At 39.1% G+C, this 27,331-nt stretch overlaps 1 protein-coding gene across 9 annotated transcripts in view; it reads left to right on the top strand.

Moving 5' to 3' along the window:
* Positions 1-2,806: 2,806 nt before the first annotated feature.
* Positions 2,807-27,331, top strand: part of pum2 (pumilio RNA-binding family member 2) — a 205,034-nt gene continuing 180,509 nt past the window's right edge. For 7 of the 9 annotated variants that reach the window (XM_084433348.1, XM_084433344.1, XM_084433347.1 and 4 more), the window contains exons 1-2: positions 2,808-2,970; positions 4,285-4,645. In XM_084433348.1, the coding sequence (XP_084289474.1) occupies positions 4,298-4,645 (348 nt within the window). In that variant the 5' untranslated portion in view covers positions 2,808-2,970; positions 4,285-4,297. Of the gene's footprint in view, positions 2,971-3,025; positions 3,222-4,284; positions 4,646-27,331 lie in introns of those variants that run through there. The other 2 variants (XM_084433346.1, XM_084433341.1) reach the window with 2 other exon arrangements.

Below are 27,331 nucleotides of genomic sequence, written 5' to 3'. Positions count from 1 at the left end.
AGATACTACACGCAGACCTACGGTCAGACGGAGAGGAAGATACAGGAGTTTGGACGCTTTCTCCGAATCTTTTGCCATTGTCACCAGAACTCCTGGAACCAGTTTCTTGCCTGGGCCAAATACACTATAAAACTCCCTTAAGCAACGCCTGACCCCGTTTCAGTGTGTGCTCGGCTATCAGCCTCCAGCATATTCCAGATGTGGATTTCTGATTTCGGGTGAGCGAGAGAGTCTGGGGCACACCATCATCTTCAGCAGGCAGTGGGCCAACAGAAGAGTCATGCCGATGCCTGGCGAACCGAAGCTCCATCATACCAACAGAGGTGTGGCTCTCAACGAGGGACATCAAGCTGCACCTACCCTGCAGAAAATTAAGTCCCAAAAACACATGAGCCCTAGATACTTGGTCAAGTAAACCCTGTCACATACGAACTGCAACTCCCTTGAGTCCCTTCTCACTATAGAATTTACTCCACCTTCCATAGCCCCTTTCACACAGCGCATTGAACCCGGGAAATTGCCGGCAAATTGCCGGAACGCCTTCTGTGTGAACGCAAACACGACCCGGGTTTAATGCCGGGATCGATGCCGGGTTGGGGACCTAGTAACATTGCCGTGTTCAGTCCCGGGACGCGCGCTGTGTGAACAAAAGCCGTAATAATGCCGTGTCGTAGTGATGACGCTGAAGCCGGGATCGTTCGCCAGCTGTGAAACGGTACGAAATGCGCAATTTTATGATCGAATCAGAGAAATAAATGCACAAGCGTGGTTTCTCGAGAGAAATCGCAGCTCATAAGCAAACTGAAGACGCTGCTGAGACATTACAAGTCACATCGATGTCACGTGTCTTTCCGGGACATACACGGGTTGTGTGTGAACGCGCTCTCTGATTCCGGAAAATCACTGGCAGTGTGAATGAACCAAAATCAAATGAACCCGGGTCAAATCCCGGGTCACTTTATCCGTGTATTTTCCGGAATCTCTGTGTGAAAGGGGCTAAAGTGTGGTAGGTAACCCGGGAATTCAATGCATACAGAAAATTCACATACTATTCACATGACATACATTGAATACTTCAATATAGTAGGAGTTGTATGGTAGTATGCCATTCTGAGCACCGATTTTAGTGTTCTTGAGTTGTAATTAGCAGATCACTGTAAAAAATGATTTTTTGGTGAAGTAAATACTACTGAAAAAAACAATGTAATTTACATGAAAAAGTTAGTTCAGGCAAGAATTTAAAAAACTAAGTAAATTCCATATCAGTACTTAATTCAAGCGAGTAGAAATGAAAGCGTAAATATCAACTCAATAAAATTAAGTAAAAATTACTCAACTTTTCTGATACTGGGGTTCCCATCATGCACTGGACCTTGAATAATTAATGAGGTTAATTTTTCACTGGTTTCCAGCTGTATTTACACTGTTTTATCATTGCTTTTGTTGTCAGGATTAGTAACTTGCCATTTTGTGACATTTTGAGTACATTTTCTGCTCAAAATGACACATTCAAACACAAAAACGATCCATAAAATGTTACCGTCATTGTGTATTGTCTACCAAGTATTGAGGTCTTTGCATTCACATGTTGCTTAACATCTGACATGCTATAGTATAAATTATTTAGATAATCTAAGTAAAGCACGTACTATAAATGACTGGTATAATTCAATATTATTGTTTAAGTGAAATGTAATGCAAAGGAAATTTAATCTAAATCAATATTAATCAACCTTTTACAAGCCAAGTTAAAGTTACTTATTTTCTTTGTTACTTTCACTTAACTAGGTTAAGTAAAGTTTACTTAATTCCATATTCCAAGTAAATTTTACTTAAAGATTTCTAATTAAAGCTACTGATAAATATGTTTAGGTTTTTACTTGGCAAAGCTTTGTAAATTTACTAGCATTTTCTGAGTGGAAAAAGTTGCCTAGCTTTTTTTAAGTAAATGTCACTCCAAATTTTTTTCAGTGTGGCAAATATAGTACGTCATCCGGGTATTCCATGCATACAGAAAATGTATATACTACGCACAGTATACATACTGGATACTGCAGAAATATAATAATAGTATGATAGAATGCCAATTTGAACACAACCAATATTAATAAATGTTAACTGTCCCGAAATAAGCCAAAGGCAATAGTGGCAAGGAACCCAAACTCCTTCAGATGACAGAAATGGAAGGGTGAGGGACTTTGGGGGAAAAAACAGTCATCCTCTACTAGTGATGGGACAACAATATGTAATGTATTAGGGATTTATTTTGTGAAAATGACATGCTGACTTTAGAAATAATTATCCCTTACGTCAAGGCATTTTTTAGATTCATTTCTGAAAGTCAATTTAATGTCTGTTGAAAAAAAATATATATTGTTTTAACATGCACATTAATGATACCTGAACATGAGCACACCCTCATATTTACATTAAAACCAAATTAAAATAAAAATGGCTTGAGTGAAGACCAGTGAATATAATTGTGATCTACTGACATGTTGGTGCGCAGGTAGGATGGATGTGCACTGTGTGTGTGTGTACAGGTTTAGCTATACTTGTGAGGGCCAAACTTTTCTGGTCCTAAAATGCTTGTAAATCTGTCAAAACAAGTTTTTGTTTAAATCTAGTGTTTTGCACATAGGCCTATTTCTGTGATGGGTAGGGTTGGGTTAGATGATAGAAAATATCATTAACCTAATATAAAATCAATGGAAGTGTATGCAATGTCCTCGCTGATATTGTGTGAGTGTGTGTGTGTTAGTGAGTGTGTGAGTGAGAGAGAGAGAGCCAGCGTGTGTATGCACAGGGGAGGAGGGCACCAATCCTCCCAAACTCCTATGCAAGCGCCTCCAACACCTAATCATTAAAACACACACACGCTCCACATCTCCACGGAAACTAAACTTACTCTCAACACCGCGTCCATCACAACCTTGAAGCATCGGGCTTGAACATCAGCATACACCGCGCGTGAGTATCTTTGAGCAGATGTGATGGATATATTGGACCGCGAATGTCAATTGTTGCCCCTTTTGTTTAGGGGCTCAAGCAGGGGGCCGTGTTGTGAGTCTATCAGCGAGAAGACACGGGAGTTTATTCATGAATTGTCATGAAATTGCTTAGCTGTTGGGTTCATAGCCGTGACGAATACGTTAAGAGATCCATAATTGTTTGTTACTGGTGTTTATTGGATTCATTGGTTGTAAATTTAACTTTTAGAGGTGAGAGGCCTGTGTGTTGTTTTATCAACAAAGCGGCTCGCGCACTAGCAGAGAAACAAGCACATTGAAGTCAGGCTTGTCATGTTATTTTATCGTGCAGTTGAATTCGCTATTCCCTTTCATAGCCTTTTATCAATTCAAAGACGCTATTTAAATAGACATGTTTAAATAGATATACATTAGACTTAAAACAAGCCCTCTCGTGCTGACTGTTAGCGACGTGCTAGCTGGCGAAGTCATGGGCCCTGTGACGCTAACAAACAACAGACAACCTCGATCAAATAAAAACATTGCTGAGACTAAATGTTTCAGTCTCAGAATGTCACAGCAAAATCCTTAAAAAGCAAAAGCAACCGCACCAGTGTTTAATTTTACATCTAACACAATGGCAAAATGTACCGCCTTCCATTATTAGTGTGTTAGCCATTAGCAATCTGCTAACGTTATTCCCGTTCACTCTAAACATTCACATAGAAACGCGTGATTTCAGGTCTTTATTTAAACGCATTTACTGTAATATATATTTTAAAAGCTGCTTTTTAAAAAACTGAGTAAACAATGTTTAGTTAGTGGCCACATTTATTAAGACTTAAGGACAATATGGTGCGGCTTTGTTCTCCTGACAGTTTATTTTGTTTGTATTTGATTGTAAGTTATAGCTTTGTTATTGTGTATAGTGTGTTTATGTGTGTTTACACAGTTTACACTCAGTGGTGGAAGTGGCCAAGATTCACTGGGTGACCCTAGTTGGGGACAGATTTTATATTTTTAAACCATTGACTTAGAAAATCACACGATATGTAATTTATGATATTTGGATAGTATTTGGAGGTTTTTACGTGGATAAAAGATGGAAGTCTAATAACATTTTGAACTCCGCACCCCCCTTTATGGACTCAGTCCCCTCAAAATAAAATCTTTTTTATTAGTTTTGTTTCACCGTGTTTCTGTATTCCAAATAGTTCAAAATAATACATTTATCATTAATCTGGGCTAATCTATTGCCATGGAGGTAAAATCACTTTTTAAATGGCATTAATCTTCCCTGCCCCTTTTTCTGAAGGTTTTTCCGTGGAATGAGCATTCCATGCAGCATCTTAGGTATGAATGACGTGGCCTGGCAGGAGACGCGAGGTGGGATGCTGCACACAAATGGTGCGCCAGAGACCGGAGTGGTCCGAGTCCATGCGGGGGGTTCTCTGGCCACAGTAGGAGGTGCTGGGCAGGGACCTGGAGGAGCTCACCCTCTGCCAGGTATGGACCGGGTGGCCAACCCCGGCACCCCTCAGCCTCCTCTGAGCGGTCGTTCCCAAGATGATGCCACTGTGGGCTATTTCTTTCAAAGGCAGCCTGGGGAGCAGTTGGGTGGCTGCACTGCAGGCAAACACCGCTGGCCCACTGGTGATGGAAACCATGTTGACCAGGTATGAATGAATCATACATTTGCAGAGTGACAATCTCTTGTTCGATACTTTCTAAGTTAAGGATGGCTAGAGCTCAGCTACCCAAACGTGAGGGAATGTGAACATGGACACAAAGACATAGAGCTGGTAAGTCCCGCCCCTTCCGCTAATCCCCCTGGACCTCAAAGTTGAAAAACCGTCAATGCAAGTGAATGGGAGAAAATAATTATTTTCTGGTCCCGTTTGAATTTTGCCATGAACGTGAACATATGTTGTCTGTGAATTTTTTATAGAACTTTTCGTGTGAAGAATGCTACAATTTAGCGGGTAGAAGTTTGATACGGTTAGACTTTGTGTGAAAGCACTTTGTGGACTACAACTCTTCGCTGCTTTCGACGCGTTTGAAACGTCACCACCACTAGGACACGGCTCTAGCTCACGGATCCCGCTAAACATGACTGTGTCTTTGGTGCACTTCTCCGCATTCTTTCAGGGAGAGGACAAAATCGTTGAGGTTGGTGAAAACCACGGGTAAGTCAACTTTATGGGGTGACGTCACATAGGCGACATGTAGTCTTTCTCGTTATGTCTTTTCCACAACTGCTAGCCGACGAATCATACCATATACTGTCAAACTTGTAACATGAAAGATTATATAAAAAATTCACAGACAACATATGTTCACATTCATGGCACAATTCAAACGGGACCAGAAAATAATTATTTTCTCCCATTCACTTGCATTGACGGTTTTTCAACTTTGAGGTCCAGCGGGGTTTTACGGAAGGGGCGGGACTTACCAGCTCTATTGGGCTTTCTAATTAAACACCAACATACAAAAAATAATCAACTGGTCTCAGGTGGCTGTTTGAAGGATTTTGTTGTCACCTGTAAACTTATAAATATAACATTAAAGGGATAGTTCACCCAAAAATTAAAATTCTGTCATTGTTTACTCACCCTCAAGTTGTTCCAAACCTGTATGAGTTTCTTTGTTCTGCTGAACACAAAGGAAGATATTTGGAAGAATGTTTGTAACCAAACAGATCTCGGTCCCCATTGACTACCATAGTATATATTTTTCCTACTATGGAAGTCAATGGGGACCGAGATCTGTTGATTACAAACATTCTTCCAAATATCTTCCTTTGTGTTCAGCAGAACAAAGAAACTCATACAGGTTTGGAACAACTTGAGGGTGAGTAAATGATGACAGATTTTTCATTTTTGGGTGAACTATCCCTTTAAAGGGGTCATATAATGGTACATGCACTTTTACAAGTTGATTGCACTGAAATGTCTGTTGGCAGTGCCTGTACACAACCATCCTATCATGATTAAAATCCATCCAGTGGTTTTGTTTTAATCTCCTTATATGTTTGACCATCTATGAAATCAAGCCGTTCGATATTGTGACGTCATAAGATCGTACGCCCCTCCCGCGATTGTGATTGACAGCCGTGCTTCAACACAAGACCTGCCCTGAGCAAGCTGTGACCAGGGGGGCAGCGTTTCATATTATGTTGAAGCTTCCCCGGGCGCCGCCATTGGCTATCAGACCATCACCTGCTGTTACATTTACATTTACATTTACATTTATGCATTTGGCAGACGCTTTTATCCAAAGCGACTTACATTGCATTCAAGGTACACATTTTACATTTTATCAGTTCTTGCTTTCCCTGGGAATCGAACCCATGACCTTGGCGTTGCTAGCGCCAACGCTCTACTGTTTGAGCTACAGGAAAGCTGTAGCTCAAACAGTAGAGCTAACAATGGGATGTTAGCATCCCATTGACTCCCATTCATTTTGGCGTCACTTTGACAGCGAATAACTTTACATCTGAGGCGTTTAAAGACTCCATTTGTCCATCATTTATTTCTAAAGAAACACGAAAATGTATAAAAGGCTCCATTACCTTGTATCTTACGTTATGGCCCCGTAGAAGCAGTTTTTGTAAAAATAGGCTAACGATTGCGTCATACCCACGCGACTCTCTGTCGCACAGTAGAGATATTACCTTATGGACAGGAGGAGAAGCTCGCGCGCAATCGGGGGGACGTGGAGGCAAAATGGCAAAGTAATTAATCAGAATACTTAGCAAAAGTTTCTCCTGCTCCAGCTCATGGACACCTCCTACTCACACTCTCCGTCTCTGCAAGTTTCGGAAGGGAATGATTCAGATTTCGCTTGGCACAGCTACTAGAAGACAGACGGGTTGCTCACGTCACATCTACGTCGTCAAGCTCAGTGTGAGTCTGCGCAGTACGCTCGACCATCAGGAAGTTAGTGCTTCTAATTGACTTCACTTTCCTCCGTTGAATCCAATGGGGTCGCTGTGTCCAGTTTATATACTGTCTATGGCTGTGACAGCCGTCGTCATAGTAGTCCGCCATTGTTGATATGCTGGAGTAGAATGGCGTCTACGCGATTGTGGTGTTCTGTTCTTAGATGTAATAAGGAACACAGCAGTCATTTGGATGTTCCTAAATCTGAGCCGTTATAGATGCAGTGGCTGAGTTTTGTTTTTGAAGCGATATGCCCAAAGGATTGACGCGGGGATTCCCTCACGAGGATTCCCCACGATCGTCCATGCTTTCATGTTTACGCGAATCATTTCACACCAGACAGCTTTACAAACGAGAAAAAACGGATCGGTACCAACGTGTTACTGCTGAACCTCCAGAAGATGTGAGTGTAATGTTTTATTAACCTTTATATTAGTATTAGTATTTATATTAATCTTTGCGAAATTTGCAAACCTTGCTGCAGGCTTCACGATGAATGCATCTAAGGTTTACACTCAGGGTACATTACAGCATGTTTTCTATGTACGACGTTCTCAATATAATTCATAATCCCACGTTTATAATGAACAACGCGTGGTTATTGTGTTACAAACGGTGTACGCACAGAACAGAGGGGCGGGGTGAGCAAAGCTCATTATCATTTAAAGACACATGCACTGAAACGGCGTGCTGAAAACAGAGCTGTTTTTGACCAGGTAAAATTAGTGTTTTCTTACAATACTAATGAGAATTTTTAATTAAAGTATATTACAAACTTTTAATTTAGACCCTAAAGAATCATATTAGCTTGTACAAAAATGGCATTATATGACCCCTTTAAAAAAAGAAAATCAGTGCAGATGCGATTGGTCAATCAACCAATTTCTGTGGTCAGATATTTTTGTAAAATAACCACTAAACGGCTGATTTTCTAATTAAATTTGATAGTTTTGTTTTTCACATGACTTTGTTCTCTGTTTAAAAAAAATATTTTAGTAAGTAAACCATTTAATACATAACCTCACTTTCGTCAGGGTTTGTTTGGTGATGGTAACGCTTGACTGTATTTTAAATTTTCTAGTAATACTCCTTTTGATTTAAGGCTATGTTCAGACTGCCAGCGGAAATCAGATTTTCTTTTCTTTTGCATATCCAGATGGGTTTTTGAAATTCTGGACAGCAAAAAAACATCACTTTTTTTCCAAATCTGATTCAGACCACATGTGGAGGTTTAAAATGTGATTCCAATTAGATTTTTACAAATGTGTCTTAGTCTGGATGCTCTGGCTGCTCAAAGCTGATTTCAAATAGTTTTTTGCATCCCTCTTAACATGACATACAATGATAACGTCAAAACGTAATGCCAATAGTATTCATACAGTATTCGAACGGTATGTCCAAACATTACAATATATACCTGTCTCTGCCGTTGCTGAGTTTTTCTTGTGCAACTGAGGAGTTCTTCTTCCGTGACTTGACAGGGCGCTTATTTGGAGAACGAGATGATGTACCTGAGCAATTCCATGCAAATGTCAACATTACCATAACATTTTTTTTAGTTTTTACCACAAACCTATTTAGGTCTGTATTTTACTGCTGCAATAGAAATTTGAAGAAAATCACCATGTTTATCCACCACAAGAGGTGTGCACTGGTAGTAAATTAAATTACATTTGTTTAATTTTTTCAAAAGAGAGACTAAAGGCCACCTATTTAAAAAAAAAAACTACAGTAAGTATTTTGTAGAAAGATGGAGACCTGTCTGAAAAAATTATATTTGGATTTATAAAGACAAGATCTATGGAGTCATGCCTCAGTGCTGCATCATGTCTGTAACGTTTTAAATTTAAGTTATATCATATAATAATAATTAATACAATTAACCAGTATCTTTCTGCACAAAGCCAAGTTATGTCCATTCTTATTATGATTAACAACTCATCTCCCCTCTTTGCTCTGAACAACCATAATAATGTGTTACGGATGTGACCGTTACAGACATTTTGTATTAAATCTTATGCCTAGCCATAGCTATGACCGGCACATATGTATACTTATTGCAGATGACTGATACTGTGGCCTACTGTGATCTGTTTCAGTCTTACCGTATCATAACATTTTAGACATATATTTATTTATAATAACAACATTTTAGAAATTACATTCTAGTATCAACGAGAACATCATGGAGATTTAGCCTACAAATGTTCTTGCAGTATTTGTAGGGGTGTTCGGTTCCGTTTTTTTTGGAGTCGACTCCGACTCCTAATTTTGGAGTCGGTGGAATCGACTCCTCGACTCCATTTACTTTGAATTAAAATAGGGTCAGAATTCAGAAGGTGCGTCTCAATATGCTTCCTCGTTTCCTCACTTCTCGCTCGTATGTCCTACGACCCTGAAACCGATCGAGCTCCGCTCTCATGTAGGACATCTAAATTCTTTAATTCCACCGGGAGGAGGGCGAGGAACGAGGAGGCTTCCTGAGGAGTCAAGAGCGAGGATACAAATGTTTCCTATACTAAAATGTTTAATCAACTAAACCTTATAAATCCCCCTCCTTTTCACATTGCAGCTTCTTCAAATCATATTTAAGTGTGCAATATGTTAGTAGGCTACATGGGCGTCGGAACCATTGTATATGGGTGGGACAAGACCCACCCACTTTTTAAGACCAATGATATTGGACCCACTCACTTTTATATTCAGCGCATATGTCTGTTCGCTTTTCAGAGTGTCGTCAGTCAAATCCATTCCACTTGAGGAATGCCCAAATGAATTAAACTCCATTTCCGCTGAATCGCTAAATTATATTTCTCAACGAGCCGCAACTGACGAAAAAAGGGGCGTCACTTCTTTTGAATAAGAAACAATATCAAGACTATAAAACTCGTCAAATCTCCGCGAATCACAACAAGCGTATCAGTGAGAACACTTGATCAAATAGCGCACACTCAAACCTGACTGCACATCACATTTTTGACTTTGATTCTGCTTTTATTCGTAACGCAATGGACCGGTCAACGGGACATAAATTAATCCTTAAAAGATGGGACTTTATGGGACATTTGCACAAAAATAATAAATAACTTACCATAGCCTATTTTATAAGTCGCTCCAGAGTCGCATATCAGTCAAAAAATGCGTCACGAGGAAGAAAAAACATAGGCCTATAGCTTAAGTCGCACTGGACTAAGTCGCATTTTTTTAGAAATGTATTTCACACAAAAAAAAAAAAAATTACAGACAGTTCTCTGCTACGGACGTGAGCGCTCTAAAGCGGCACTAAACGAATGTTTTAAAACTTTCACAGAGACCTCAAACTGAAAGCATAAAGCCTGTCTTTAAATTTAATTTCGTTTTGTATTAATTGTATCTTAATTTTAATCGATGTTTCATCAAAAAATTGTCTGGGTTTAATAAATAAGAAGGCTATTAGAAAATAGATAATCAGGACACGGAGGCGCTGGCGAACCTGGAGCTCGTCTCATAAATGAACCGAAACTCGGCGTAGGGCTATAAGGTAGCCTATTGCCTCACAGACCTGAGACATATAGATAGCTTGAAATGTCTAATTTTAAGCAGAACAATTCAAAATGAAAGAAAACAGACTGCGCTGCTTATGTAGGCCTAATTCGTATGAAATGTGCATTTCTCTCTGGCGCTGCGAAGAGCGCGAGTCGTCAACTTCATCTGTCTAGCCGACACTGACATAAAAAAATAACTGTTTTATTAGTAAACAATTAAAATGTATCCTGCTATATTTTACATATTTGCCTGTTCCTTACAAAACACTAACAGTGGGGTTTTTGACTGTGTGTTATTTTATTTTTTATTTTTTTGCAGCTGCGGACAAATTCTTTCGACACACACATAATAGCCTACACTCTGCGCTTATGTTTTAAAAACATAATTTAACATATATAACAATTTTTAAATAGCCCACTTAAAGTGTTTATTACAAATAAATGACTAAATGCTAAAAATTAATAAATTTTAACGAACTAACATATGCGTTGCATTTACAATTCTGTGAAAACAGCACCCCCACTTTCCGCGTCCCTGCGCCCGTTGTACCCTTCCAGTCAAATATTGCGTTGCAAACATCAATAACAGCTTTAAGTTGTCAATGCTGGCAAATGACCATGGGTATCAGCAGGTTAATCCACGGATAGCTCTGCATTTAATGCACTACGTGGAGGCGAGTTTTTACTTGTTTAATTAAAAGGCATCAGAATACATGAAAATGGCATTAGTAAAAAAAATTCTGGAGGAGGACCCACCCACTTTTTTTTTTGCTTCCGACGCCCATGTGTTAGTATTAATCATTAAACTTGTAAAAGCAGACTTGTTTTAGACAGTGTATTTATCTATTTATTTTGTATATTATTTTATATAATTTTAATGTAGTGAAGCTATGAACTTTAACTTAAGCATGTTTAACTTTATTTTTTAACTTTTTTTGTTTAACATTGAAAAATATTAGTTATATTATTACCAATAATAACTGTTGTTTAATAATAGTTTTTAATGCACTTGTCATTTAATAATAGAAAATGAATTCATATAGAGTGAGTACATGCCATTTCACTAATGTTAATGTTCACGACGTTGAACTGTTGAATTTTAAACAACATTTACAAATATCACAACGAACTTTAGTTTTGTCTTCGGTCTGGTTGAAATATTTCCACACGGTTGAGGTCGGGGTTGCCATTATAAGTTAACGTTACTGGATTCAAAAAACAGTCATCACTCAACAGTATCACTCAATCAACCACCACTTACCAATTATGGGCATGTCCCACTCTCACCCTGAGGACTGGTACATGATTGGTTCGTAAAACCTACTGCAGTGTTTTGTGCCAATCACAACCAATTGACTGTATTGAACCACATCATGATTGATTGAGCTGCAAAACAGACCCAACAGAAAAAAACTATCTATACATTATTGTTCTTTGTTTTCCTGGCATTACTTATTTTTTCCTCTCATTTCTTTATCTTTTTGTTTTAATTTCCGTATCTTTACATTCATTATAATCTTTTCGTTATAACGAACTGTTGCTGTGTTGAACTTGAAAAAAACACTCGACACTGGGAGTCGATTCCTGATCTGGAGTCGATTCCGACACTAGGGCTAGTGAGAGTCGAGGAATCGACTCTTTTGGAGTCGACTCCCCATCTCTAAGTATTTGAATAGCCTAAATGAGAACGGGAGATAAATTGTGAGAGCTTACCTGCATGTTTTTGGATTGTGTATGATAAACATTTATTATATAGCTGCAGAAGATGTATCTCAGCGTAGTTTATATTAACGGGTGGAAAAATATTTAGATTGTCATTTGCTTTTCAACAGGCACAGGCCTGCAAGACAAATAGCCAAAACTTTTTTTAAATGTCAGATAATGCTCATTTCAGGGACGCACTAATAGGTATTTTTTTAGTTGAGACCGATTTTAACAAACCATTATTGGCTGATTCCAATACCAATATTTGTCTCTTAATCTCTTATTTGAGCTTTTGTGATTAAAATAGATTAGCGTTTTGATTGTTTTAAATGAACAAAGTTCACAAACACGTGCATTAAGGTATAGGCTACTAGCTAGTTTATTGCTGCATCATCAAATAATTAATTTCTATTGAACATTGGTTGGATCCATTTAACATTTAACAGGTCTGCATAAATACAACAGAACAAAGATCCATATGAAATAAAGTGCTTTTCAGGTAGGTCTAACACTAGTTTTCAGGTACAGAAATAATCAAATGTAAAATATTTTCTTCATTGTATAAATAAAATATACATTAATCCTTATTAAAGTTACAAAAGTTATTTAGTCAGGAGTATGAGTGATTTATTATTATGGTTTTGTTTTTGGGACTTTTGTTGTTTGATTAACGTTAAAACAGACAGCTATCAGGCTGCTGTCACTTTAAAGGGGACATAAGTTTAAGTGCTATAATCGGGTCCCCGGTGCATCTACCAACCCAAAAAACGTGAAAAGTGACAACCCAGTAACTTTGTTTTGGTAAGCCTTTCTCTGCAAGCATGTCAAAAAATAAGCAGATCAGATTTTGCTCTCCTTCTGACGTAGGAAGGGGATCTTTTTATAATATTACCGCCCCTTAATCTGCACGTTTCCACCAACGAAACCACCATTTGGTTTTCGCAAGCGACAAAAGTTCTAAAGCAAAGGCAAAAGTTCAAGCAAAGCATGCAAACTGTTCTGTCGTTGGACATAAATGTATCCACTAACCATTCAGAAACGTCCAGGTGTGTCTAAAAGTTGCAACCTCTACCTGAGTCTCTCCGTAAGGCTGCGCTTCTGAACGGAGGCGGGGAGCAGCAGCTAATTTGCATTTAAAGGGACACACACAAAAGCGTTTTTGCTAACACCCAAAAAGGGGTAAATTTGACAAGCTATAATAAATGATCTGGGGGGTATTTTGAGCTGAAATTTCAGACTCATTCTGAGGATTTATATTACATCTTGTGAAAAGGGGCATATTATGTCACCTTTAAAGGGATAGTTCACCCAAAAATTTAAATTGGCCCATGATTTACTCACCCTGAAGCCATCCTAGGTGTATATGACATTCTTCTTTCAGACGAATACAATCGGAGTTTGTATAAAAATATCCTGGCTCTTTCAAGCTTTATAATGGGAGTCAATGTTTGTTTTGTTTTTTTTATAAACGTGCTCAACTCGCCTCTAGCGGGTTAATAAAGGCCTTCTGAAGTGAAGCGATGCGTTCATGTTAGAAAAATATCCATATTTAAAACTTTTTCGACTAAAATAACTAGCTTCCTGGAGACGGCCGTACGCAAGTCGACTTGCGTACGAAATCACTCGCTCTTGACTGAATAACTTTTGTAACTTTAATAAGGATTAATTAATAAGGATGTTTAATTTACACAGTAAATAGTATTATTTTACATGTGCTTGCTTTATTAATTTTCTGTACTTGAAAACTACTGTCAGACCAACCTGAAAACCTGAATAGCACTGTTTATTTCATTTTTAGCTTTGTTGTATTAATTTGCGCTTTTGCTTGTAATTTGATTATTTGTTGTTATTATATTACTGACTGTTTACTTCTTTAATAATGTTTTACATTTGTATTAGGCTAGTAGTTTTAGCTGTGGTATTGATATTGCAATAGAGAATGGACTAGAGAACCAAAATTAAATGTTTGTCTTTACTGCCTGTTTTTGCAAAAACTGCCGGTACATTTTCTTAGTCCTCATGTAGTCAATCCCTTAAATGCACAACTTCTCACACAGTGAGTAGAATTGAGTTCTCTTTCATGTCTTCTTGTGCTTAATTAAATTCGCAATGCTTAAAAACATGTGCAAAGGATAAACTTTTGAATATGTAACACTGGACAATTCCGTCAATTGTCCCGAGTGTCGTTCACGCTGGCCCCAGGCAGTCTTTGTCAAGCACTGCTGTACTTTGTACAGATTTCATTTTATTTTAGCAAGTGTTTAATTTGGTTTTACCTAGAGAAAAACATTGGATTATGCAACAGACATTATACAACTCAGTGCCTTCACACAGTTAATTAATAAACCATTGGTTTGCTATATTGCCCTTTTTCATACTATAGCCGATATGCCTATGGTTTTAAATAGATAAAAAAAATCAGCCGATAAATATCGATGGCCGATACCAGAGATAGGCACTTAAATGATTCGGACTCAAGTCACACTTGAGTCGCATTTTAATAGACTTCAGACTCGACCAAAAATGATTTAGACTTGACTTGACAAAAAGGACTTGTGAATATAAAAAATAAATTCTATTTTGAGGCTCTTTAATGTGGCGGTAATAGGCTACTTGTTACTTGTTATCTGTTAGTGTCTTTATTATTTAATGTATGTTTGAATAAATGTGTAATTAAAACAAGTTTTTATGACAGCCACCCATTTTAAATTATCTTGATTGGAGCGGCATCGGTCCGTTAGATCATTTAAATTTTTAGGTTACAAAAAATAAGGTAAAAAGGTATCCGTCTCTGATGTAGACTGGTGTAGATTTATATTAATGCGAGTCCCACACTGGTTACACTTGACAGCATGAAAGTTGGCAAGAAAATGATATAAATAATCCGTAACCATTTGCAGTATAATTTCAGTTTTAATTAGATTAACTGAGAGGTCAAAGTTTTTTTTTTTAAATACACACTAGAGGTCTCTTTTAAAGGTTTTGAAGCATTATACGCCTTTCCATAGTCGGATGAATTCCACTTTCAGAACGGTCACGTACGTAACGGAGAGATGTCACATCTGTTAAGGCCATTGCACACTGAGTCCGAAATTCGCATCCGAAATTTTCGCACGTTAAAAAAAAAATTCGACCTCATGTTATGTCAATCACGCTTGCACACTGTCTACGAAACTTTCGTCCGTAATAAAAAAATTCGGATCGGGTTCGATTTTCTGCGTTTTTCGCATCCACAGCCAGTATTTTGAGAGGTTTTTTGACAATTCAGAGCCACCGTACAAGCGAACGACAAAATCCAGAATGACGTCTGACAAGTTGATGCACTTCGTCTCGCAGCACAAGTACTGTATGAAAAACAAAATGCGGATTACAAAGACACTGAATAAAATATAACCTGTATACAGCTGTTCTGTCTGCCCAGCGCTTCTGCCGGCCGCGTGTGTGTGTCCGTCCATAGACATGCCAGTCTCTGTTCAGGATCGATTGGTTCACGGAAATTGGTGGTTTTCTTTTTAATATGTGGCTCCAGTATCGCTAGCAAAGCTTCAAACTGTTCCACTGACATTCTGAGGTAAATTTTTAATCGCTCGGGATAATTTAGCAACTCCTTGATGAGGTGAAACTCTCCTTCCTCTCGGCGCAATCTCAGGATTGGATGGACCCAATATTTCCTCTTTCTTTTTCTCTTTTTAAGAAGAAAGAGGGCAACAAAATCATCCTCGCTGCTTGACGAATCCATTTTGTATTTTTTGCGTTTTTTTCCGCAAAGGTTTAATAAATACGCATCGGACTCAGTGTGCAAGGTTTCTGTGCGTGACGAATTTTAAGGCTGACGGACACGAAAAAACGCATACGAAAATTTCGGACTCAGTGTGCAATGGCCTTTACTGTTTTTTTTTTCTCAGCGAAAATTGAAATAGATATTTTATGGTATGAGGAGAGCCAACCCTTCTCCATTCGATGTGTATTGTTGCTTCTGGTTTGTGCATTGTAATTCAAAAAAAGTCTACAAAATATGTTGTCTCCCAAAAACTTTTTTGTTTCATAACCTGTTTCCTAGGCATGCCCACAACTAAAGATTTTTCTAGTCAACTTGTAATCATTCATTCAAGCCATTAGTCGTCTAATCGCATGTTTATATTAATTTAATTACTTAAATATATGCTGGGGGGAATACTAAACCATAATTAGCCTTTAATATACATAGGCTTAACATATAGCCTATTCTACGCTCAAGCGCATGCATAAAGCTTGCCACAAAGCACCGGCAAAAGTAATGATTATGAATGTGTCGGGGAAAAAATAGCAAGGAGAGAGTCAGTGTCTGCTGCAAAGATGAAGCTGACGATGCTGACTCGCCATCTCCACAGTATAGTGGGCACGCTATTAGAGAGAAATGTACCTTTCATATGGATTATGTAATCCTAGAGGTTTTTTTTCTATTCTAATTGTTTTTTCGTTTTTCAATTGGATTTGTTCACTGAGACCGAGATGACAAAGCGCATCCTGTTTGTTTTGCTTATTTTACAAAATAAAGTTTACACAAATAAAAGTAGGCCCTTTACAGTTTTGAAAGATGTATTACTCTAATCTGTAAAATGGAGTATTTTAAGTTGTTTCTGCTGTTATCAGAAAAAAATGCAAGTTATTGCACCAGCGCCTCCATGTCAAGCAGTAAACGCAATAACTTAAGCCTCCACACTGTGCACATACACTTGGATTTGCGCCTAATAATAGCACACACTTATCTACTAGGCCTGTCACGATAACAAATTTTGCTGGACGATAAATTGTCCAAGAAATTATTGCGATAAACGATAATATTGTCGGTCTGAAACCATTTTCATCTAATATAATGATAATGGCATATTAATGCAGGTACATCTTTTCAGAGATCTATAAACTTTTATTTCTAAAGAATATTAAACATTGAAAACGGAAAACATTTTAAATATCCACAAAAAATGAACAAAACAACCAAAAACAATAAAAGCAATGGACTCAACAGGCCATATCACACCATTTTGCACTGTCCTCCTGTTACTTTGTCGACTAAACGCCCGAGTGATTGTGTAGGCTACTGTCGGGAAGACGGAGACGCACTTTATTGCGTGTATATGCTACGCACTGAAAATACTTGGTTAGGATTAGGGGTGAGGAGTGCGTGCGTATCATATGCACGCAAAAACTATTTTTGGCGTATAAATGGCACAAGAAATAACATTCGTGGTATAGATACGCATTTTCATGAGATCGGGCTTGCTGTCGCGTTTGGCTTTGAAACCAATTCCCATCTTTTTCTTCTTTTTTCCCCCCCTCCAACTCACAACTAGCGTCTTCTCTCTCTCCCGGCAGTCGCCGCAAGCAGTCCCGCTTTCCCATACAAAGACCATGTGACTGACAAGCGCCGCGGCGCCGCCTCCCCTCACAAAGACCATGCAACTGACAAGAGGGTTCACTCCTCCTATACGCTAAATAAAAAATAAAAAAATAATAATAATAAAGCATGCAAATGGAATTATCGCGGCCGGAAAAATTATCGAGCTAATTTTTTTTATCGTGCGATTAATTGATTTATTGACTATCGCGACAGGCCTATTATCTACGTTAGAGTGATTGGCCAAGTAAAGTTGCTAATACATGTTTCAAATAAGCCATATTTGAGGTCAATGGATGACAGGCGAACATTTTGATTTCCTGCCTGACCTACTGTAATTATCACAAGGACCCGCCGTTAACGACCTGTCCCTCACGGACTGCGTGACTTTGCCACTTCCTGTTGAGTTATTTTTTTCTGCGACTAACCGACCAATAAAAATTTGGTCGACTAAGCCTCTTCTTGTCAGTTCTTCTTGTTGACTGTACTTATTACTGTATTTATGATTTTTTTTGGATTGCTCCTGATCGATTGCTCCTGTCTGGCCTCTCTGCCTGCTGTGAGTTGCTTCGGTGCTGTAAGCTCCGTCTTTGCCTCGCATTTCTTTGTTTTGAACCATCATTTACTACAATTTGTAGTTGTTTATACTAAATACAGCTTACCCAACATCTCAGATTGACATCGCTAGCTTCCGTTACTACTAGCACAACACGCTAATTCGCTACTGCTAGCCTGTTAACGCGCCACCCGTGCGCTCAGCTGTTTTATTTATTTTTCTCTCGCGCGCTCGCGCCTTTGAGTTAACCCTTTAGGCGCCAGAGGTTTTTTCCTAAAATGTTCGATTTTGACATCTTAATTTCAAAAGGCTATATCTTAAAAGTGATAAAAGATAGAGACTTCCTGTAAATTAGATAAATATTAAGGATGACCCAAAGTTTATGTAGGGATTACATTTTCCCATCTAATTTGCATATTATGACGTCATATAGTGGCGGCCATCTTGGATAATAGACTTTTCTATTGAAAAGTCACGTTTAAATGATAAAATGCAGCACTTCTTTCCCCCAAAAATGTCCCTCACCTTCTGTATGCTATATTGCACAATACTGAATGCTCAGGTAAATAGTAAGTAGTGAACAAACTGTGTAAATCATTACTAATAAATGGTAGAAACAAATTGATTGCATGTAGCGGTTGGCCTTTTGCTGTAGAGATTTTCCATTTACTACATACAGTAGGCATTCTGATTCCATGTATGGGGCAAATATATATTATTCATATGACATACAAACACAAGTAGACAAGACTTGTTTAGTTCAAAAGCTCACTCGCCACGGCAAGCCACAGATCATGAGTGAGATGACGAGACAAGACGAGAGACAATGTTAGTATTTTTTTAGGTTGTTGTTATTTTAGCTGACAAAGACTCACACATCACAAGGACATGAACACACAAAAAAGAACACATATTGTACACTACTAAATGGTCAGGGAAATAGATAGTAAATCAACAGTGTAAATCATTACTAATAAATGGCAGACAAAAAAAAAAAAAAAAGAATTTATGTTGCAGGGCTTTTGCTGTAGAGATAATGACTCCCTATCCATCCAGGTAACATTTCTTGTAGTGTTTCATGGTGTGGTCTTGCGATAGACTATGCATAATAGCCCCTCTGCCCCGTGTCACACCGCCTCTGCTCTTGCTACGAGCAGCGCGGGCGCGGCCAGATCTGCCTCGCGCGCGCGCCGAGTGTGCACAGCTCGGACTACTGTCATTGTCATTGCGACTCCCCACCCTGCCTCCATGTTGCCCCCTAACTGTCCTATGAATACTTCGACCTCGTCTAAAATACCCAGTGGGATTAGACAAAGCCTCCACCACAATACTGTCGCCGCGATTGCGGAGAGGCACGCGGTCACCATGGCAAGTGCGGTAACAAATCTCCAGCATCGTTCCCCACAACACTAACACGCCTGCTAACTTCGCGATGAACACTCCGACCCCGGGAAACATTGTTCCCACCACTGACATTGGGCAAAGGACCATATATATTGGGCAAAGGATTCACCGTTTGTGCTTGGTGTAGGGCTATACTTTCACTTTCAGAATCACCGTCATTTTCTGAAGGCAGATAACGTTATTCCCCTTCAGAATCAGGGTCCGTGAATAGAAGACCCAACACTTCATTGCGGGTAAGCTTTATTGATGCCATTAGATAATAATAATAATAATAATCTAATGCAAATACTCGCTGACGTTGACCATATTGCTCTGATAAAACGGCTCATTCGCACACTAGCTCCGCTTTTGTTCGCACTTGTTCAATGCGCTCTAGCTCGAAGATTTTGTATAGAAACATGATGTTTTTTTGAGTCGGGGATGAAGTATGACATGTCTGCCAACTAGTGGAGGGGAGGTCGAACGAAATTTGACACCCTATTTGACAAAATCGGCCGTTTTATTCAGTGCCGCATCTTGTCGAGTAAACTCGACCGTGGCGCCTAGAGGGTTAATAAAAGCTCAGGTAAGTAATAATCAGTCAACAAACACGGTGAGTAATGTCTTGTCCTGTTATTGTCACCTGCACTTCATGTCACATGTTTAGCATAGGCTTCTCTGTTGGCAATGTAGGATTTATATGTGATAAATGCAAGGAGTCAGTTAGGCTGACAGAGAAGATTTCAGAATTAGAGACACGCATCCAAACCTTAATTGAGGATAGTAAGAGTGCTAGAGCTTTAGATACTATTTTGGATGCGCCTAGCATAGTGAACTCTTTACATGATTCGGTTCCAGCTGAAGTAGTGCCTGTGCAGCCGGACAAATGGGTGACAGTGAGGGATCGCTCTAGTCGCGGATCAAAAAACCACTCTTCCGTTCCGATTACCACAACAAATCGATTTGCCCCGCTCAGTGAAACACCCACTGAGAATTCTGTTGATTGTGCCCTAGTAATTGGTGATTCGATCACACGGAACGTGAAAATAGAGACACCAGCGAACATAGTCACATGTTTGCCGGGAGCCAGAGCGCCTGACATTTAAAAGTGCTGGCTAATGCTAATCGTAAATTCTCTAAGATCATTATTCATGTCGGCACTAATGATGTTCGACTCCGCCAGTCGGAGATCACCAAAATTAATATTAAAGAGGTGTGTGAACTTGCAAGTACGATGTCAGGCACTGTAATCTGCTCTGGCCCCCTTCCTGTTCGCAGGAGTGATGAGATAGTTAGTAGATTGTGTTCACTGAATCGCTGGCTGTCTGAGTGGTGTCCGTGTAATAATATAGAATTCATAGACAATTGGAAAAGTTTTTGGGGCAAACCTGACCTGTTGAAAAGAGATGGTATTCATCCCTCCTGGGATGGTGCTGCTCTTCTATCTAGTAATATGGCTCATAGTCTTAGAGCTCAAACATGACAAATTGGGCACCAGGTCAGGAAGCAGACAGACTGGCTAAACCAACCGTCTGCTAGCGGCCTCGCGTCACCCAGGTCAGATAAATCCCATCACATAGAGCCTCTTTCACCTAGCTATCATCATATAGAGACTGTGTCTGTTCCCCGATTTTGGAAATCCAAAAAATGTTTAAACCTATCTAAGGTTAAAAATTTAATTGATGTTCAACAAATAAAAAACAGCTATAATACAGATGAGCAAATGCTAAAGCTTGGGTTGCTGAATATTCGATCGCTTACTTCAAAAGCACTCATTGTTAATGATATGATTTCAGATAATAACTAGGGATGGGACTTTTTCTCGACAAAACGACCGACATTTGACACATGCTCCACTCGACAAAAAAAATAGTGTCGACACGTCGAGGGGGCGGGGCTTGTGGGATTTCCAAATTGCTTTTTTTTTTTTTGGGGCTTTTAATTTATTACATTTCCTCGGTTACTTTAACCTCGGTTCCCTGAGAGATAAGGGAACGAGTATTGCGTTGCAAACACTATGAGAAAACTCCTTTTCTCGAGAAAAGAACGACCATGGTGTGTAAACAGAAGCAGCAGCGGAAATATGCACGATCCGCGAGTGCTGAAGATGTTCTGCACGGCTTTGATGGGTGCGCAGGAGGACACAAATGGGAGGCGACAGCTTCTTACAGTGGCGGGAGCTTTTTCCTCAGCGCCGTCAACAGAAAGAGCGTTAACTGTAGGTACGTACACACCGCCGCCGACTTGAGCTGCAAAGAAGCTCTGGCCGCCCTGTCAAGGACGCTTGTCAAAAAGTACGGGGAAGCTTGACCGCTCTGAATGGTGAGTGCGCGCGCGCGGCCGGGACTCGCTCTCTCTCTCTGCTCGTGCGTGCGCGCTTAAAATTTCATATTTTGTTATGAACATTCACCCGCCAGTGTGGCGGATAGCCTTTTGAGATTTACTCGCCAAACAGAAAATCTACCCGCATTTGGCGCTTGGCGGGTGTTAATTTCGGACCCTGATGTAGAATATTTTCCACCCTCCGCATTGCTGCTGCTCTTTAAAAAAAAAAAGAAAAAAAAGGCCGACAATCCGACAAAAAGTCGACACATGGGCCTCGACAGTCGATTTCCCAAATCCCGTGTCGTTCCCATCCCTAATAATAACCTAGATGTGCTGTGTTTGACAGAAACCTGGCTAAAACCAAACGATTACATTACTTTAAATGAGTCCACCCCGCAAGATTACTGTTATAAACATGAACCTCGTCTTAAACGCAAAGGGGGTGGTGTTGCTGTAATTTATAGTAATATTTTCAAAACCGCTAAGAAATCAAGTTTCGAATATAATTCTTTTGAAGTGTTAGTGCTTAATGTAAAAATATATAGTATAAATGATAAATCACGTTTGAGATTTGTGCTGGCTACTGTATACAGGCCACCAGGGCACCATACAGACTTTATCAAAGAATTTGCGGACTTTCTATCAGAGTTAGTATTGGCTGCAGATAAAGTACTAATTGTTGGTGATTTTAATATACACATCGATAATGAAAAAGATGCATTGGGTTTGGCATTTAAAGACATTGTAAACTCAATTGGAGTTAGACAACACGTGTCAGGACCTACTCATCGTCGTAATCATACTCTAGATCTAATATTATCACATGGAATAGATGTTGATGCCGTTGAAATTCTGCAGCAGAGCGATGACATCTCAGATCATCTAGTCTCGTGTAAATTACATTTAGCCAAGGCTGCAAAGCCGACTCCGTGTTACAAATATGTTAGACCTATCACTTATGCTACTAAAGATTGCTTTATTAATAATCTTCCTGATCAGTTTCATCATTTTAGCATCCCGGATAGCTTAGAAAAACTTGATATTGCAACAGAAACTTTTAACTCTCTCTTTTCCAGCACTTTAGACACAGTTGCTCCTTTGCGCTTAAAGAAGATTAAAGAAAATAATCCAACGCCGTGGTACAACGAGCACACTCAGGCCCTTAAGAGAGCAGCCAGAAAAATGGAGCACAACTGGAAGAAAACAAAACTAGAGGTATTTCGCATTTCATGGAAAGAGAGCTCGATTGCTTACAGAGAGGCTTTAAAAGCTGCTAGATCTGCTTATTTTTCAAACCTATTAGAAGAAAATAAACATAATCCTAGGTATTTATTTGAAACGGTGGCTAAACTAACGAAAAATAAAGCTTCAAGCCCAGAAGTTTCCAAGCAGCACAGCAGTAATGACTTTATGAACTTCTTCACTTATAAGATTGATAATATCAGGGATAAAATTATAACTATGCAACCGTCTACTACAGTATCGCATCAGGCAGTGCATTGTAGTCTTCCTGAGGAAAAATTTGATTCATTCGTTGCTATAGGAGAGGAAGAATTTATTAAACTCGTTAAATCATCTAAATCTACAACATGTATGTTAGACCCTATACCGACTAAGCTACTGAAAGAGATGCTTCCAGAGGTCATAGATCCTCTTCTTAATATCATTAATTCGTCTTTGTCTCTAGGATACGTACCAAAAAACTTTAAGCTGGCTATGATTAAACCGCTTGTTAAAAAAATGCAACTTGATCCTTCAGAATTAGTCAATTACAGGCCGATCTCGAATCTACCTTTTCTGTCAAAGATACTAGAAGAGGCAGTATCTTCACAACTATGTTCCTTTCTAGAAAGAAATGATATCTGCGAGGATTTTCAGTCCGGATTTAGACCATACCATAGTACTGAGACAGCTCTCGTTAGAGTAACAAATGATTTGCTCTTATCATCCGATCGTGGTTGTGTCTCTCTATTAGTGTTACTCGATCTTAGTGCTGCGTTTGACACCATTGACCACAACATTCTTTTAAATAGACTAGAAAACTATGTTGGCATTAGTGGAATTGCACTAGCATGGTTTAAATCATACTTATCTGACCGTTATCAGTTTGTAGCAGTAAATGAAGAGATGTCTTATCAATCACAAGTTCAGTATGGCGTACCACAAGGCTCAGTACTAGGACCACTGCTGTTCACTCTGTACATGCTACCATTAGGAGATATCATTAGGAAACATGGAATTAGCTTCCACTGTTATGCCGACGATACTCAGCTCTATATTTCTTCAAAACCTAACGAAACTTACCAATTCACTAAATTAACAGAATGCATAGCTGATATAAAAAATTGGATGACTCGTAATTTCCTACTTCTAAATTCTGAAAAAACAGAGATTCTAATTATTGGACAAAAAACTTCTTCACGTAATAACCTAGAATACTCGATGGCTGCTCTGTTAAGTCTTCGTCGTCGGTTAGGAACCTGGGTGTGCTCTTTGATACCAATCTTTCATTTGAAAGTCACGTGCCTAGTATCTGTAAAACCGCATTTTTCCATCTTAAAAATATATCTAAATTACGTCATATGCTCTCATTGACAAATGCGGAACAATTAGTTCATGCGTTCATGACATCAAGGCTAGATTATTGTAATGCTCTACTGGGTGGTTGCCCTGCACGCTTAATAAACAAACTACAGCTGGTCCAAAACGCAGCAGCTCGAGTTCTTACCAGAACCAGGAAGTATGACCATATTAGCCCGGTTCTGTCAAAACTGCACTGGCTCCCTATTAAACATCGCATCAATTTTAAAATATTGCTGATTACTTACAAAGCACTAAATGGTTTAGCTCCGCAGTACTTGAGCGAGCTCTTAACGCATTATACTCCTTCACGTTAGGGATGCACCGAATATTCGGCCACCGAATATTTTCGGCCGAAAATGGCCCAAAAGTGCATTTTCGGTTTTCGGCCGAAAGACGTTTATCACCGAAACAATACGGCCGAAATGTTGTGATGATGCAAACAGCAGATACCGCGACCTGCACGTGCTTGTCTGAAGCAACATATCTGCGGTGTGGACGTATTTCAAAATATCTGAGAGTGACCCATGGACAGCGATTTTCAAAACACAGACATCCCAAGTCTTGCGAAAGTTCCGGGAGTCTCCCGCGTATTGATAGCGGCTCCCTGATGCCCGCAAATTAGTTTAAATCTCCCGGAATCGCGATCAAGCATGAGCGCGCATACGTAGCGCGCGCGCGACAGAGAGAGGGAGCGAGAGACCTTGCGTGTGTGTGCAGAGCAGCCGTCATTTCTCAGAGGTGTGTGTGTTTACCTTAGCTGTTTATGGTTTTTGCAACTCATGTCCATGAGCATATAGCTGCAGATATTATTATGGGCTATGGCAGTATTGACCTAAATGCACTTTGTTTTTATGAGAGAACATTTCATTTTCAAACATTTCTGCAGGCCAGTAGGCTTTTACATTATTATTTAATGTACACATGAGTGGGGTCAAGTTAAACATTTAATTTTATACTTTGCAATGTGCTAAATAAATATTTGCATAAAATTTGTATTGATTTATTCTTTGAAACTTTAATATTAATTTATGCAATTGCAATGCATTGATTTTAGTAAAGTTAGTACACAGTCATAGCCATAAATGCAATGGTACTAATAATTGGCATCATTTCTTTCGGTGTTTCGGTTTTCGGCCTTGGTTTCCTCTTTTTCGGTTTTCGGTTTCGGCCAAGAATTTTCATTTCGGTGCATCCCTACTTCACGTCTATTGCGATCTCAAAATTCCGGCCAGTTGATAATACCTAGAATATCAAAATCAACTGCTGGCGGTTGATCCTTTTCCTATTTAGCACCAAAACTTTGGAACAGCCTTCCTACCATTGTCCGGGAAGCAGACACACTCTGTCAGTTCAAATCTAGATTAAAGACACATCTCTTTGACATAGCGTTCACATAATACATTATAGACTTCTATAATTCAATATTAGGCTGCATAGATTAGGTCAGCTGGAACCGGGAACACTTCCCATAAATCCTGATGTACTTGTTACATCATGAGAAGAATGGCATCTACGCTAATTTTAGTGTCTTTGTTTATCCCAAGGTTTTCCCGCAGCCTGCCGGATCCAGGCCGTTTCCAGATCTGATGAAGGACCTTCGCCTGGACCCGATGTCAACGCAGTGCTGAAGTGCCAACTAGTCTCTCCCTATGGAGGATCCCTTTCCCACTCTACAGATAAAGCGTCGTCGGGAAAACTCAATTTGCGTATCTACCCCGAATTTATAAAATAAAATTCTGAATCAAAACTATAAGGAAACACCAGTAATTTGTTTAGGCTTGGTTTGTAGGGAATTCCAAACCTGCACACATATATTCAAACGCACATAACTATAGAACCCGTTCTTAATGCGCATCTGAACGCCATCAGCGTTTCTCACAGGTTCGCGTTTAAAGTCTGTGTAGAGAGAATGGTGTCGTCTTGGCGGCCCTAATTTAAAAACAAATGATCGTTGCGACGGAAGCGAATCAATCAAAACTAACTTTAGCTGGAAAATAACTTTATTAAAGAACCGCTATAAAGCCAAAACAATCTTACGTTAAATTATACATTTATCTCTGTAAAGCTGCTTTGAGACAATCTACATTGTTAAAAGCGCTATATAAATGAAGATGACTTGACTTGACTTGACTGACTTGTTGACTAACTTTTAGTCTACTATTAGGGGCAGCCCTAGTATTTCACTCATGTAAAATGTGTTTATAGACTGATATTTTTCTGATGTCTGAACTATTTTTGTCAAGGTAGAATTTAGAAAAAATATAAACAGATGGTTCAATATATTTGTAACAAATACTTTCTGAGAATTTATATTTCAAGTTTTGCCTGCAAATGTCACGCCCATAACGCTGGAATTGCTCAACAATTTTTTCTACATTCATTTTGAAAGCCTTGTCACACATGTGGCCCGTGGATACGCCTACGTTGTTACCAAAGCAACCCATGCAGATAGGTTGGTTATGTCTGGGGCACACAAATCTTATTTGATCACTTGCGATTAATAATGTGGGCAGTCTGCCTGAAAAGATCTGTTTTAAGAGAAAGTCTGAACATAGCCTAATTCTTAGACATGCATTTTCAGTCAATATAGGTGTTTACAAAGCAACTCTTAACAAAATTCTCTTAACTCTGAATAACTATTTTGTTGGTAAGAGTTTTGTTAAAAGGAAGCAGGACAATCAAATCCTGCAACATTTTATCTTGCCCTCAGCTCAAATTTCTCCACCTTTGTGTACATAAAAATGAAAGTCAAGTGAACCGCTGGCCACCCTCATAATGTATTAGCATATTGACCACAAATCTTTCCATTTATACACTTTGAGTCAACAAAAATGGCACTTTGCATGTTATTCTTGTTAAAAGGTTGTTGTTGTTGTTTTTTACCTGTGTTTTTCACTTCTTCTCCTACAATTTTTCACATCTTAAAGGAGTTTTGTGGCTTTTCAAGTCTGTCTTTAGTTTTGAGA

This window comes from Rutilus rutilus (assembly GCF_951802725.1).
Source record: "Rutilus rutilus genome assembly, chromosome: 15".
In the NCBI taxonomy this organism is placed as follows: Eukaryota; Metazoa; Chordata; class Actinopteri; order Cypriniformes; family Leuciscidae; genus Rutilus; species Rutilus rutilus.
Note: the sequence above shows the minus strand (reverse complement) of the source record. Positions and strands in the feature narration are given on the sequence as shown.